The sequence below is a fragment of the Oncorhynchus mykiss genome, chromosome 1 (assembly GCF_013265735.2).
Source record: "Oncorhynchus mykiss isolate Arlee chromosome 1, USDA_OmykA_1.1, whole genome shotgun sequence".
NCBI lineage: Eukaryota > Metazoa > Chordata > Actinopteri > Salmoniformes > Salmonidae > Oncorhynchus > Oncorhynchus mykiss.
This window is the reverse complement of record NC_048565.1, coordinates 71,891,300-71,905,048: the sequence shown is the minus strand read 5'-3', so window position 1 is coordinate 71,905,048 and position 13,749 is coordinate 71,891,300. Positions and strand designations below refer to the sequence as shown.

Sequence of the window (13,749 nt, the reverse complement as noted above, 5' to 3'; positions counted from 1 at the left end):
GTATAGGTGGACCTGGTCATAGAGGCTGTTCAAGTCCAGGTTAGAGTGGTGGGCCAGGAAACATTTGGTTTTGAGGCACAGTCACGGGAAATACTTGTGTTTACCCGCTGTATGGTAGCAGTAGAAGAAGAAGCTTCTATCACTCCCTTGAGTGCTGTGGCCACACTTTCCTGCTGTGTTCTCAGGTCATTTGTGCCTGTGTGTATTATTATGTGGCTGGGTGACCCTAGTTGGTCCTCAGACAGAAGGTCGAGGGTGTGCTGGGTGTTTGGACACCAGAGTTTAGACAATGTGTTTGGGGAAAAAGTTTTTCTTCTTGTATATATTTCCCATTTGAGTCCATAAGGAGTACAATCTGTGTCTTGGTTATGTCCTCAGTGTGTGTGGGGGGGTAGGCAGGAGGGCTATCAGGGTGGCTGACAGGGGGGGTGCTCAGAGGGGGTGAGATACCCTGGGCTTGGGGTTCTTCATTTGTCTGTTCTGCTGTGATGTCGATGCTATGGTCAGGGTCTGGTGTGGACTGTTCTGCTCTGGTGTCGAGACTTTTGTTGGGAGCTGAGGTGGGCTGTTCTGCTGGCTTCTCTGCTTGGTTTGCCACATCTCTAGTGGGTTGTTCTCTGTCAAATGCCATCCCCCTCACCCTCTCTTCCAGCAGTCTGATCCTCACCTCTAGTGCTCTGTTCTTCTTCTGCTCTTTCTCCTGTTGAAGTTGTCTCACCACAGTCCAGAGTGCAGATATGTCTCTCTCCACCTCCAGCTCTCCGGGTCTGGTTAAGGGGGTGTTGTTGTGCTGGACTGTTGTCTGGGTCTGTGCTGACTGAAGTGTAATCACCTGCTGTTCCAGCTCCACCTGCCTTACCTCCAGCTGGGTAAATGTATCCTTCATTTCAATGAGGGGGTAGTACTCTGTGCTGGGAGGTTGACTTTCCACTTGGGGTTGCTCGTCTGTGGGGTTATATAATGAAGAGGTCTGGTCTGACCCGTTCGGGGTGGGGGTATCTTTCTCAAGGGAGAGCTTCTCCTGCTGGGCTAATTCTTTGATTAGTTGAAAGTCCAGCTGAAACTGTTTGGGGTTGCCCTGTACCAATACTGTTCCAGACTTATAGGGATATACGTATATTAGCTGACTCAGAGTCCTCGTTGTCTAGTATCCTGAGTTTCCACCCCTCGTTAACACCCCCCCTGTTAACAGAGGAGTAGTGTGCTAAAGTGGCACTGTGCCATGCCAGGGGATGGTTTGTGTGGAAAATGAGGTTGCTGATGTTCCCATTTTTATAATAGTCAGCAAAAAGTCTCTTGATTTTCCATAAAGAGCTTCATTTTGTGATATTTTCTTGCCTTATCATTCTTTACATACACAGGGTACTGTATTTTAATTACCTCTGAACAGCGGGAGGAAGCTTCTAAGGCCTCTCCATTTGGTTGGAGTAGACTGTTCGACTCTCCTGGCATTGTTGGGCTAAAGGGCTTTGACACCTCTCACTTGACACTTCAGTGCTAATTGAAGTTGTATCAAGCTTGGCAGCCTTAAATGATCATTCAGTCCTTCTAAAGTAATGTAATGTATTTTCTTCTTGGCTTTTGGAAATAAAATATAGCTTCATACTAAACATTACTCACTCAGTTCCAGGTTGGATGGTGTTTTCAGGTTTCTATTGTTTTCCAGAGCATTTTCTGTACAGCGTTGGAATAATAATCTTTGGTAGTTGTAAGCCTTCCAGGTCATTCCGTAATTCTGTCCAAAATCAGGTTGTAGGTTTTGAGTTTTTATTTGGAGTGAAGGTTGTTGTAGAGGGTAGCATCCTGTATATGTTCCTGACAAAAAAATAAAAGTTTATCTAATTCTAAATCTAAATTTTGTTAAGAACATGCTGAAAACTGCAGGAGCTCATCTGACCTCTCTCCATCTCTCTGTCCCTCTCTCTCACTCCCCATATTTATGACCATCTCTCCATATTCATCTTGTCTCTCTCTCACCCCTCACTCCTCTATCCCCCCTCTCAATTAAAAATAATTAAATTCAGTCAACTTTATTGGCATGAAATAGATGTGAATATTTCTTCTCATCCTGTCCCTCTCTAATCCTCTCTCTATAGCTGTATAAGGACCAGAGGAGAACCAGCTGTGAGAACGTATCCCGCAAGTCTTCAGACAGTGATGTCAGCGACGTGTCAGCCATCTCTCGCACCAGCAGTGCCTCCCGCATCAGTAGTACCAGCTACATATCCATCCAGTCAGAGAGACCCCGGGGACGCTTCAAGTAAAAAGAACCACACACACACACACACACGCACACACCTGTGTGTTGCAGTAAAGACTACAAAATATGTGTGTGTGTGTGTGTGTGTGTGTGTGTGTGTGTGTGTGTGTGTGTGTGTGTGTGTGTGTGTGTGTGTGTGTGTGTAGCAAGGCGATGCGTGCGTCAGGCCGCAGCATGTTGAAGAGCACCAGTGTGAGTGGTGAGATCTATGGCATTGAGCACACGGACGGCAGCCAATCAGATACAGCATTGGGCGGGGGCAAGAAGCGACGCTCCAGCCTCAGCCAACGGGTGGTGGCCATTGTAGGCCTGCCCTCCAGACGCAGCTGCAGCACCTCACAGCTGACCTCCCAGAAAGGTAACACAGACAGACCATACAAACAAGACCCCACCATACACAAGCCCTGTATCCAGCACCCATATTAAAACCAGTTGGTAATATGAATGTATTGTTGTTGTATTTGTTGTGTGTAATAAAAAGCAGTGGTGGTGGATACTAAGAAGAAGGGCAAAAAAAAGAACAAAATTCAGATCCAGCGGAGTACAGAGGTGGGCATGGCTGTAGAGTACCCCCGCTCTGCCATGAACCGCCAGGCCAGCAGAGACTCCACTGACGGGAGCATGAACAGCTACAGCTCTGAGGGGAAGTCAGTATCTCTAGCCTCACTCTCTCTTTGTTTGTAGTGGTAGTGTCATTCTCACTTCAATGCTTGTCCAGTTTAACGTTATTCTGGTCTTCAGTAGTCTAACCTCAGTGTGTTTATGTGTGTTCCAGTCTAATCTTCTCGGGGATGAGGCTGGGGGTTGACAGTCAGTTCAGTGACTTCCTGGATGGCCTTGGCCCCGCCCAACTGGTGGGCCGGCAAACATTAGCCACACCCGCAATGGGTGAGTGGCACAAAGGGATATGATGGACAGTAGTGATGCGTGGGTAAAATCGCTAAGGAATCCAAGCCAGGGACAAAAAGCCATATTACAACCTTACCCTACAGTGTGTTGTTGTGACGTTGTATTAGTTAATGTGACGACTGTTGCCCATCGAATGATTAAAAGTTTCTAATTGCGTGATTAACTGAATCAAGCAATTATTAACTCATTAACCTGGGGCACCATGGGAAAATACGTTTTTATTGAGTTTCTATTTCCCAAATTAACTCAAAGAATATCAGAATATCGATTTTACAACAGCCGCTAATTAATCAGTTACCTCTACAATCTCGTTCTGAACTTCGCATAATCCGGGAATCTGCACGGACCCGGGTCTCACCAATGAGTTCGTACCACACCAATCTTAGTTGAGTATTTATTTGCTAGAAAGCTAAAATGATAATAAAATGTACACATACACAAAAACACATTCTAGGCTATTGAGTAGAACTTAGTATAACGAGCCAACACACCATGGCGCGTGTTACCCAAAATGGGGATTTAAAAGAGAGAGAAAAAGAGAAAGTACACGAGAGAAATATACATTTGGGTGAGTTTGTCAGCTATGCTTATTCTAACTCTAGCCTTGCCCCAATCTGCCGCTCTTATGGGTCAGAATATAATTATGTAATTACGTGGGGAAGGTCTCTGTGGATTCTCCGCGTAGACCGTTCAGGGGACCGTTCAGGCTGCTCAATGACGCACTTCTCCGGCGCACCTCTCTGGTCGTCCTCACGATGTCCTTTTGGCTTAGGAGTCTGTTCCCTCGTCCTTGTTCTGGAAGGGCTCTTCTGAGGATAGACAGCTCTGTAGCTCAGAGCTCACAGCGTAGGAATGAAACAGTGTAGATACCACGATTCAATGGGAGGTGGAGGCTAGGTGGTTTGACTTGAATTCACCCGCTTAGACACAGCTACTCATCCGTAGCATGGGTAGAAAAATATTTCCTTGTCTTCAAACTTGTGTTGCGTTTTGGGTTCATTGACTTTTTAGACCTCGACTGCAGCTTGGGTCACTTAGTCTTATCTGTAAATTCTTTACTCACAGGTTTTATACCCTCGTGTCAGAAGTGGGCGTAACCGCCTTTAGGGCAATTCTCTGGGCGTACCAAGTTATGGGCAAGGTCTAGATTTTACTCAAATCCAACTATCTTCACATTTCATCTTTACCAAAACATTCTCTTTGATTTGGACATTTTCCATACAACGTACAATGTATAAACATCAAACATATACTAGGTAAACTGTTGATGTTACAATGTTTTCATAATAATGTAATCTATTAACATTTAATAACAAAACAAAAATGACATACATTTTCATATTCCGTCTATCGTCATGACCACCATTGTGGCTGATGGAAACCATTGTTCCAAAGTCCCTTTATTTCATGTTTAATGTTCTGAGGCTGGTTCTCCATAGTAACAGGACAAAGGAATTTGTCTGTGGCCTAAGATTTACCATGGGCGTGAGGGGTCATAAAACCCCCACATCTTCAGACCCCTAGATCTCTCCTCCTCTGTTGGGGTTGAGAGATCATCTGTAGGGTTGTGGTCAACTGTAACCTGACCTGATCAGGACAGTCATGACAGTGTGTTGTGATAATTGCGTTGTTTGCTCTATAACCTGTTAGTTCATATGCCTTGATATAGAGGCCTAAAGGTCGAGACAATAAGAAGACACAGTGGCAGAATAAATTCAACCACACCTTTGTTTCATCACAAAACCAGAGAGCAACCTCTGTCTGGTGAAGTCCACAAAGCACATTGCATGTAACAAACAGACCTACAGCATGGTCAAGCAAGTTAATGTTTCTGACATTTTCGGACTGCTAAACAACTATTGATTTAGAACCACAGAGAGTTACCGCCGAAAAGAAAACAGGAGCTGCCTCAACTATTCCAGCCCCATTTCAACTTCAACATCATCAAATCACCTATGCTTAGTTTAATACAGTGACAACTAAAAGATGCCAAAAACAATTTAGTTCAATAAACATAAGCTAAATATGAGGTGGCTGTCCATGGTGCTGATTAGTGTGTGTGTGTGTGTGTGTGTGTGTGTGTGTGTGTGTGTGTGTGTGTGTGTGTGTGTGTGTGTGTGTGTGTGTCTGTGTCTGTGTGTGTCTGTGTGCACGCGCGTGTGTTTGTGTAAGTAGAAAAAACATGTTGACTCATACTACTTGTAGAGAAACGCCATCCTCCTCTCTTTCATCACTCTGTCATACAGTACACAATTTTAGTTGTTGTCCTAGGCTACCTGGCTAAAATGCTTGCTCGCTAACTTAAATTCCTTTCATGGGCAATGATGTGCCAGGCCAGCTAGTTAATGTTAGCCTTCTACATCTAGCTACATATTGAACTTCCATCCTCTCAGGCCAGGGGCACAACAAGGTATGAACTAATGGTTGGATTAGTATCGCTGTTATAATCATTGGCCAAAATGGAGGGAGAATTCAATAAAACCACAAGTCTAAATCCATATCTCTATCCATCACTAGTTAGGAAAGGAACGATTTTCGCTAGCTAGCCACTGGAAGACAGTGACACAACGAGATGCAAAAATAAAATCAATTGTGTAAATGACGTTCTGCTTTTAATTTGATGTGATTGGTGTAAAGCCAAATCCAAACTGGCTTCCCTTTACACTTTTTTTTGGTGCGCAAGGACCGTTCACAATTGAGCTCACTCAGTTTATCTCAACGCTGATTGGCTATTATTTCATATATTTTTTTATCAAGGGGGCCAAATTCTCTCTGGCTTCCCTTACATTCAATGCTACGATCGGCAACAATGTCATACTCTTTTTGACCAGACGACATCAGATAGATGGGCTACACATACAGAGACAGAGGGGCGCTGTTTCACTCATTCGGATGCTTTCTCCGGTGAGATAAAGTACATTTAAGGCTCATGAAACACAAGGAGATGAAAGATACGTTATTTTATGTGTTTTTTATTTATTTATTTATTTTTCACACCACTAATGATATACCGTGTATGGTTTACAGGAGATGTTCAGATCGGAATGATGGACAAAAAAGGCCAGCTAGAGGTGGAGGTGATTAGAGCACGTGGCCTTACACCCAAACCAGGGTCCAAATCACTCCCAGGTACCACACACACACACACACACACACACACACAATCCCAGATAAGTGTGTCTGTTCTCCATTCCCTCACCTTTCTCCCCCACACCACTCTGTCTCTGCAGCACCCTATGTCAAGGCCTACCTGCTGGATAACGGAGCCTGTAAAGCCAAAAAGAAAACCAAGATTGCACGTAAAACCCTGGAGCCACTCTACCAGCAGGCCCTGCTGTTTGAGGAAAGCCCACAGGGGAAAGTCCTCCAGGTAATAACACCGGGAACTTGTACTGCTTGTTGTGTGTGTCTGTGTGCGTGTGTGTGTAATGCGTACGTGTGTGCTTGAAGTTGTGGGCCTTATCTCTGTCCCTCTCCACAGGTAATAGTCTGGGGCGACTACGGGCGACTGGATCACAAATGCTTCATGGGAGTTGCACAGATCCTATTGGAGGAGCTGGACCTCTCCAGCACAGTGATTGGCTGGTACAAATTGTTTCCTCCTTCCTCATTGGTGGACCCTACCTTAGCCTCGCTTACGCGGCGGGCATCCCAGACATCCCTGGACAGCTCAGGACCAGCTGGTATGCGCTCTTAGTGACCACAACGCAACCACAACCCCAAATGGACAACAACCAATGGACCACAACTGACCAGAGTGCATGACCACATCCCTAGGGCCAAGATAAACCTTAAGCAAATCAAAGCCAGACAGATAGAGATATACAGAGAAAGAGAGGGAGAGCGAGAACTAGCCAATCAAAGTTTAGCTGAAGTCAGACAATCATTTCCCATGCCTCCCTCCTTCTGTCTTCTCTCCTTTCTCTGGGCTGCTAGGCCTTGCTCCTGAGTCTCACCTCTTCTATTTCTCATCCCTCCTTTTTATGTATCCATCCTCCTCCTCTCTGACATCTCCTGTTTTGTCCCCTCTTTCTCCATTCCTCCTCTCCCTCCGTTGAGTGTGTTATGGCTTGTGCTCCTGAGATTGAAGGGACTCATGCAGCCCACTCTGTTAGGGGGCACAAGGGATGTCAGCTCAGGCTTGGTGTAGCCAATCAGTGAATAGGTTATTGTGAGGCCATAAAGAGTGTGCAGGAGACAAAGGGAAAATGTTGAAGATACCCTGCCGACAGCTGCCCATCAAAATGCGTTTCAGCATTGAGGTCGTCATGGCATTGCTATATCTGTGAGGATTGGCGTGATTGCGCAACCTGTTAGGGGAGGGAGACTGCACAGGTGAAGACAATACTTGTTCTAAGATCAAAGCAAGCACAAAAGCTTGATTCTTTTTCAGACAACAAATGGTTGCGAAAGAGAAAAAAAAGGGCCAAATTATGGTTAGATCTATTTTATTCCATATTCTATTTGCCTAGAGTTGAGAATGTGGTGCAGACTCCCTGTGTGCATATTTGGTTTCGAGTGACGGTGGTCTGCAGACCAGCAGAGGTCTCGTCACCCCCGGCGAGTGTGGCGGGCGCAGCATGACTCGGGACCCCGGCCCAAGCTGCATGCACATTTTTTTGTAAAACGAAAGCCAGACGAATAACTTAAAAAGAGACTAGACTAAATGTGTGTTAGTTCCACATACTTTAGGCCAGCTTGTATGTTGCATGTACTTGTACAGTTTGCTCGTACTGAATATGAATACAAACAGAAAAGCCATCCGCCATCCAAGGGCGGACACCGGGGGAATAAGCTCCGCCCAGGCCACACCTCCCACTCTGCGTATGAATATCCATATTAGGAAGTCTCCAAAATACTTTTTTATTTTCTTGTGTTCCTTTTGAACCCTTTGGAGAACAGTGCTGTATCGTAGTACTGAGCGAACTGACTATCTGAGGAGCTAAGTGTTTTAACTATAGTCTTTGGCAGTGGGGCTAGGTAGAGAATGTGTGTATAAAAACAGAGATTAATGTATATGAAGTATAATTATGACATAAATGATAAAAGATATAGATATATATGATTATCAAATGAGTGTATCTGACTATACAACTATCACCTATAAACACACACACACACGTTGTAAATATGAGTCAGGGGGACGATATTTACACACACAAAACGATCCAAACATTCCTAGTCCTATGGAAACAGATCTGAGCCCCTTGCCCTGTGCTTTGAGAGCCGCTGAGCGGTGCCCAACCACAAGGGGGAGCCAGCAGACCTTTCAGTTTCTCCTCATAGCAGCCAAAACCAACATGACTATTTGCAACACATGCCACCTTGTTTCTTTAACCGCAAAACTTTAATCCCCGTATTTTATCATGGTTTGGACTGAATTTAAAAACCCACAAAGGTTTTGTTAGCTGACGTTTTAGTTGAACCTCTTGCGGTGCGGCCCACTGCCCTTTCCTTTGTCGGTATTACTCCACGATACTGATTGTTTACAGTCCATGAGTTTCCACTCAAAACACCATATCTAGGAAAGAAGTATTCACTTCAACATTTCTTGTTTGTATAACAGATGTGGCTCTACTGATGTGTATGTTTTATATTCAAGAGTTCATTTTTATTATTTACAAATAAAAGACTGTGGAAGAAAATGGTGGGCAAATCGACTCCGGTTTTTGACTCACCCGTGACGATAAACAGGGTATATGATGATGAAAATTATGTTTTTGACTCACCCTTGGCGATAAACAGGGTTTATGATGATGAAAACGATGAACTTAACTACCGCAAAATGGCTGCTGAGCTGTACAAAGAAGTCAGCATATTTAGGCGCCAACGTATTAAGCGATTTAACAACTTTTTAATGACTTTCCCTTACCTTAATCCTAACCTTAACTCTCAACGAAGGTCAAGGGTGGGCTGATGTGGATTGGCCCCCTTTACAAAGCCAAGCACTTTGAAGCATATGAAGTGCTACTAAAGCCATTGTTCGGTATCATTATTCATCAACTGTTATCTTTCATAACAAGATAATGTATGCATGTCATAACTGCATTAGTATCTGGATAACATTGATCATGTATATGACCCTGGGACTAAACACCCTGCAACTGGATCCTGGACTTCCTGACGGGCCGCCCCCAGGTGGTAAGGGTAGGTAACAACACATCCGCCATGCTGATCCTCAACACTGTGTCCCCTCAGGGGTGCGTGCTCAGTCCCCTCCTGTACTCCCTGTTCACTCATGACTGCATGGCCAGGCACGACTACAACACCATGAGACAGCCTATAGGGAGGAGGTAAGAGACGACCGTGTGGTGCAACAACAACAACCACTCCCTCAATGTGATCAAGACAAAGGAGATGATTGTGGACTACAGGAAAAGGAGGACGGAGCATGCCCCCATTTTCATCAATGGGGCTGTAGTGGAGCAGGTTGAGAGCTTCAAGTTCCTTGGCGTCCACATCACCAAGAAACTAACATGGTCCAAGCACGCCAAGACATTCGTGAAGAGGGCATGAAAAAACCTTTTCCCTTCAGGAGACTGAAAAGATTTGGCATGCGTCCTCAGATCCTCAAAATCTTTTACAGCTGCAACATCGAGAGCATCCTGACGGGTTGCATCACTGCCTGGTATGGCAACGGCTCGGCCTCCAACCGCAAGGCACTACAGAGGGTAGTACGTACGGCCCAGTACATCACCAGGACCATGCTTCCTGCCATCCAGGACCTCTACACCAGGCGGTGTCAGAGGAAGGCCCTAAAAATTATCAAAGACTCCAGCCACCCTAGTCATAAACTGTTCTCTCTGCTACTGCATGGCAAGCGGTACCGGAGCGCCAAGTCTAGGTCCAAGAGGCTTCTAAACAGCTTCTACCCCCAAGCCATAAGACTACTGAACATCTTATCAAATGGCTACCCAGACTATTTGCATTGCCCCCCCACCGCCCTCTTTTACACTGCTGCTACTCTCTGTTATTATCTATGCATAAGTCACTTTAATAACTTTACTCACATGTATATAATTACCTCAATTACCTCGACACCGGTTCCCCCCACACATTGACTCTGTACCGGTACCCCCTGTATACAGCCCCGCTATTGTTATTTACTGCTGCTCTTTAATTATTTGTTATTCTTATCTCTTACTTTTGGGGGGGATTTTCTTAAAACTGCATTGTTGGTTAAGGGCATGTAAGTAAGCATTTCACTGTAAGGTCTACTACACCTGTTGTATTTGACGCAAGTGACAAATACAATTTGATTTGATATCAACAGAGAGGTATATTTTCTGGGTGATTTAAGTATTGACTGGCTGTAAATCAAGCTGCCCACTCAAGAAAAAGATTCAAACTGTAACCAGTGCCTGCAACCTGGTACAGGTTATCAGTCAACCTACCAGGGTAGTTACATACAGCATGGGAATGAAATCATCAACATGTATTGAGCACATCTTTACTAATGCTGCAGAAATGTGCTTGAAAGCAGTATCCAGATCCATCGGATGTTGTAATCACAATATAGTATCCATATCTAGGAAAAACAAAGTTCCAAAGGCCGGGCCTAATATAGTGTATAAGAGGTCATATAAGAAGTTTTGTAGTGATTTCTGTTGTTGATGTAAATAATATTTGTTGTTCATTTGGGTGTAATGAGGAGCAAACAGACGTTACACTTGACACATTTATGAAATTGCTTATGCCAGTTACTAATAAGCATGCACCCATTAAGAAAATGACTGTAAAAACTGTTAAATTCCCGTGGATTGATGAGGAATTGAACAATTTTATGGTTGAGAGGGAGGAGGCAAAAGGAATAGCAAATAACTCTGGCTTCACAACCGATTGGCAAACGTACTGCAAATTGAGAAATCATGTGACTAAACTGAATAAAAAGAAGAAGAAACTACACTATGACACACAGATACTGTAAATGACATAAAGAATGATAGTAAAAATCTTTGGAGCACCTTCAATGACATTTTGGGAAATAAGGCTAACTCAGCTCCATCATTCATCAGATGGCTCATTCGTCACAAAACCGACTGATATTACCAACTACTTTAATTATTTTTTTTATCTGCAAGATTAGCAACTTTAGGGATGACATGCCAGCAACAAATGCTGACACTACAATTCCAAGTATATCTGATCAGGTTATGAAAGACATGAATTGTAATTTTGAATTCCATAAAGTGAGTGTGGAAGAGGTGAAAAAAGTGTTGTTGTCTATCAACAATGACAAGTCACTGGGGTCTGACAACTTGGATGGAAAATTACTAAGGATAATAGCCGACAATTTTGCCACTACTATTTGCCATATCTTCAATTTAAACCTACTAGAAAGTGTGTGCCCTCAGGCCTGGAGGGAAGTAAAAGTAATTCCGTTACATAAGAATAGTAAGTCCCCCTTTTCTGGCTCAAATAGCCGACCAATCAGCCTGTTACCAACCCTTAGTCAAGTTTTGGAAAACATTGTGTTTGACCAGATACAAAGCTATTTAACAGTAAACAAATTGATGATAAAAAGATTTTGGGGGCTGTTTTGTTAGACTTCAGTGCGGCTTTTGATATTATTGATCATAGTCTGCTGGTGGAAAAACATATGTGTTATGGCTTTACACCCCCAGCTATATTGTGGATAAAGAGTTACCTGTCTAATAGAACACAGAGGGTGTTCTTTAATGAAAGCCTCTCCAAAATAATCCAGGTAGAATCAGGAAATCCCCAGGGCAACTGTTTAGGCCCCTTGGTTTTTTCAATCTTTACTATCGACATGCCTCTGGCTTTGAGTAAAGCTAGTGTGTCTATGTATGTGGATTGGATTGGACTCAACACTATACACATCATCTACCACACCAAGTGAAATCATTGCAACACTTAAGAGCTGCAGTTAACTTCCGAGTGGGTGGCAAGGAATAAATTAGTTCTAAATATTTAAAAGTCTAAAATCATTGTATTTGGAACAAATAATTTACTAAACCCTAAACCTCAACTAAATATTACAATACATAATGTGGAAATTGAGCAAGTTGAAGTGACTAAACTGCTTGGAGTAACCGTGGATTGTAAACTATTATGGTCAAAACATATTGATACAACAGTAGCTAAGATGGGGAGAAGTCTGTCCATAATAAAGCACTGCTCTGTGAAGCAACACAAACATAGGCACAGACACATGCATACACACATTATAACCTACGCCGTCATTGTAAATAAGAATTTGTTCTTAACTGACTTGCCTAGTTATATAAAGGTTAAAATTTAAATAAAACATTTAATTAAAAAAATACCCCACAAAACATGCCACCAAAGTTCTCTTCACAGTCCCGAAGTCCAGAACAGACTATGGGAAGTGCACAGTACTACATAGAGCTGTGACTACATGGAACTCTATTCCACATCAGGTATTTGTTGCAAGCAGTAGAATCAGATAAAAATACACCTGGAACAGCAGGGACTGTGAAGCAACACAAACAGAGGCACAAACACATGCATACACACATGATAACATACGCACTGTACACCCGCCTACATATGGATTTTGTGTTGTAGATATGTGGTAGTGGAGTAGGGGCCTGAGGGCACACATTTAGTGTGTTGTGAAATCTGTTATGAATGTATTGTAATGTTTTTAAAATTGCATAACTGCCTTCATTTTGCCGGACCCCAGTGAGAGTAGCGGCTGCCTTGGCAGCAGCTAATGGGGATCCATAATAAATACAACTACAAATTAGGAAAGATTCTTTCAGCTCACTTACTGAAGGAGTCATCTCCAATCTAAGAATACACCTTCAAATGTGTCGATTTTCACTGGCATTTACAACAATACTCACACTTAGTGGTAGAAATGGACATAACACCAGTTTTAGGGACTACCCATGCCATAACCTTACATAGCAGGTGTAAAAGAAACGCCATGACAGGACGCCTCCCTAAACGCCTCCTTCTATGCCAGGGGTCTCCAACCTGTTCCTGAAGAGCTACATACCGTCCTGTAGGTTTTCGCTCCAACCCCAGTTGTAACTAACCTGGTTCAGCTTACCAATCAGCTAATTATTAGAATCAGGTCTGATAGATTAGGGTTGGAGTGTAACCAAAAGGATGATAACTCTCCAGGAACAGGGTTGGATAGCTCTGGCCCTACACCATGGCTACAAGATGACAAAACAAGCCTAGGTTTTGTAACCGAATGCTTTTCAACTGGCCTCCTGGGCCTAGGATTTTATTAAACCGGGCCTAGGATTCTATTCAACCGGGCCTAGGATACTATTCAACTGGGCCTAGGATACTATTCAACTGAGCCTAGGATACTGTTCAACCATAATGTTGTTCGTCTTGATTTACTTATTTTATCCATTCCCCCATAGCCGCGGGAAATAGGTGTGCTGCAGCACCCCCTTAAAAATCTGAATAAAAATCTGAATACAATTTAACAAATTGTTTTCCACAAATGTAGTGCACTGGGCCTGTATTAGCAGACTGATATAGGCTATGTGCGCTGCAAAAAGGATTTGTCCAACACCCCCACACCCCCCAAACTACTTCCCGCAGCCAGGCAAACGTAATATTCTGGTCTGACCTGG

General features: G+C 43.5%; 1 protein-coding gene across 7 annotated transcripts in view; it reads left to right on the top strand.

Annotated features, from left to right (window-relative positions):
• LOC110528651 (regulating synaptic membrane exocytosis protein 1) overlaps positions 1-8,825 on the top strand; it is a 65,506-nt gene extending 56,681 nt beyond the window's left edge. For all 7 annotated transcript variants that reach the window (XM_036984542.1, XM_036984535.1, XM_036984581.1 and 4 more), the window contains 7 exons: positions 2,097-2,260; positions 2,407-2,618; positions 2,742-2,907; positions 3,036-3,148; positions 6,197-6,298; positions 6,400-6,539; positions 6,651-8,825. In XM_036984542.1, coding sequence (XP_036840437.1) covers positions 2,097-2,260; positions 2,407-2,618; positions 2,742-2,907; positions 3,036-3,148; positions 6,197-6,298; positions 6,400-6,539; positions 6,651-6,866 — 1,113 coding nt within the window. In that variant the 3' untranslated portion in view covers positions 6,867-8,825. The remainder of the gene's footprint in view (positions 1-2,096; positions 2,261-2,406; positions 2,619-2,741; positions 2,908-3,035; positions 3,149-6,196; positions 6,299-6,399; positions 6,540-6,650) is intronic.
• Positions 8,826-13,749: the final 4,924 nt, after the last annotated feature.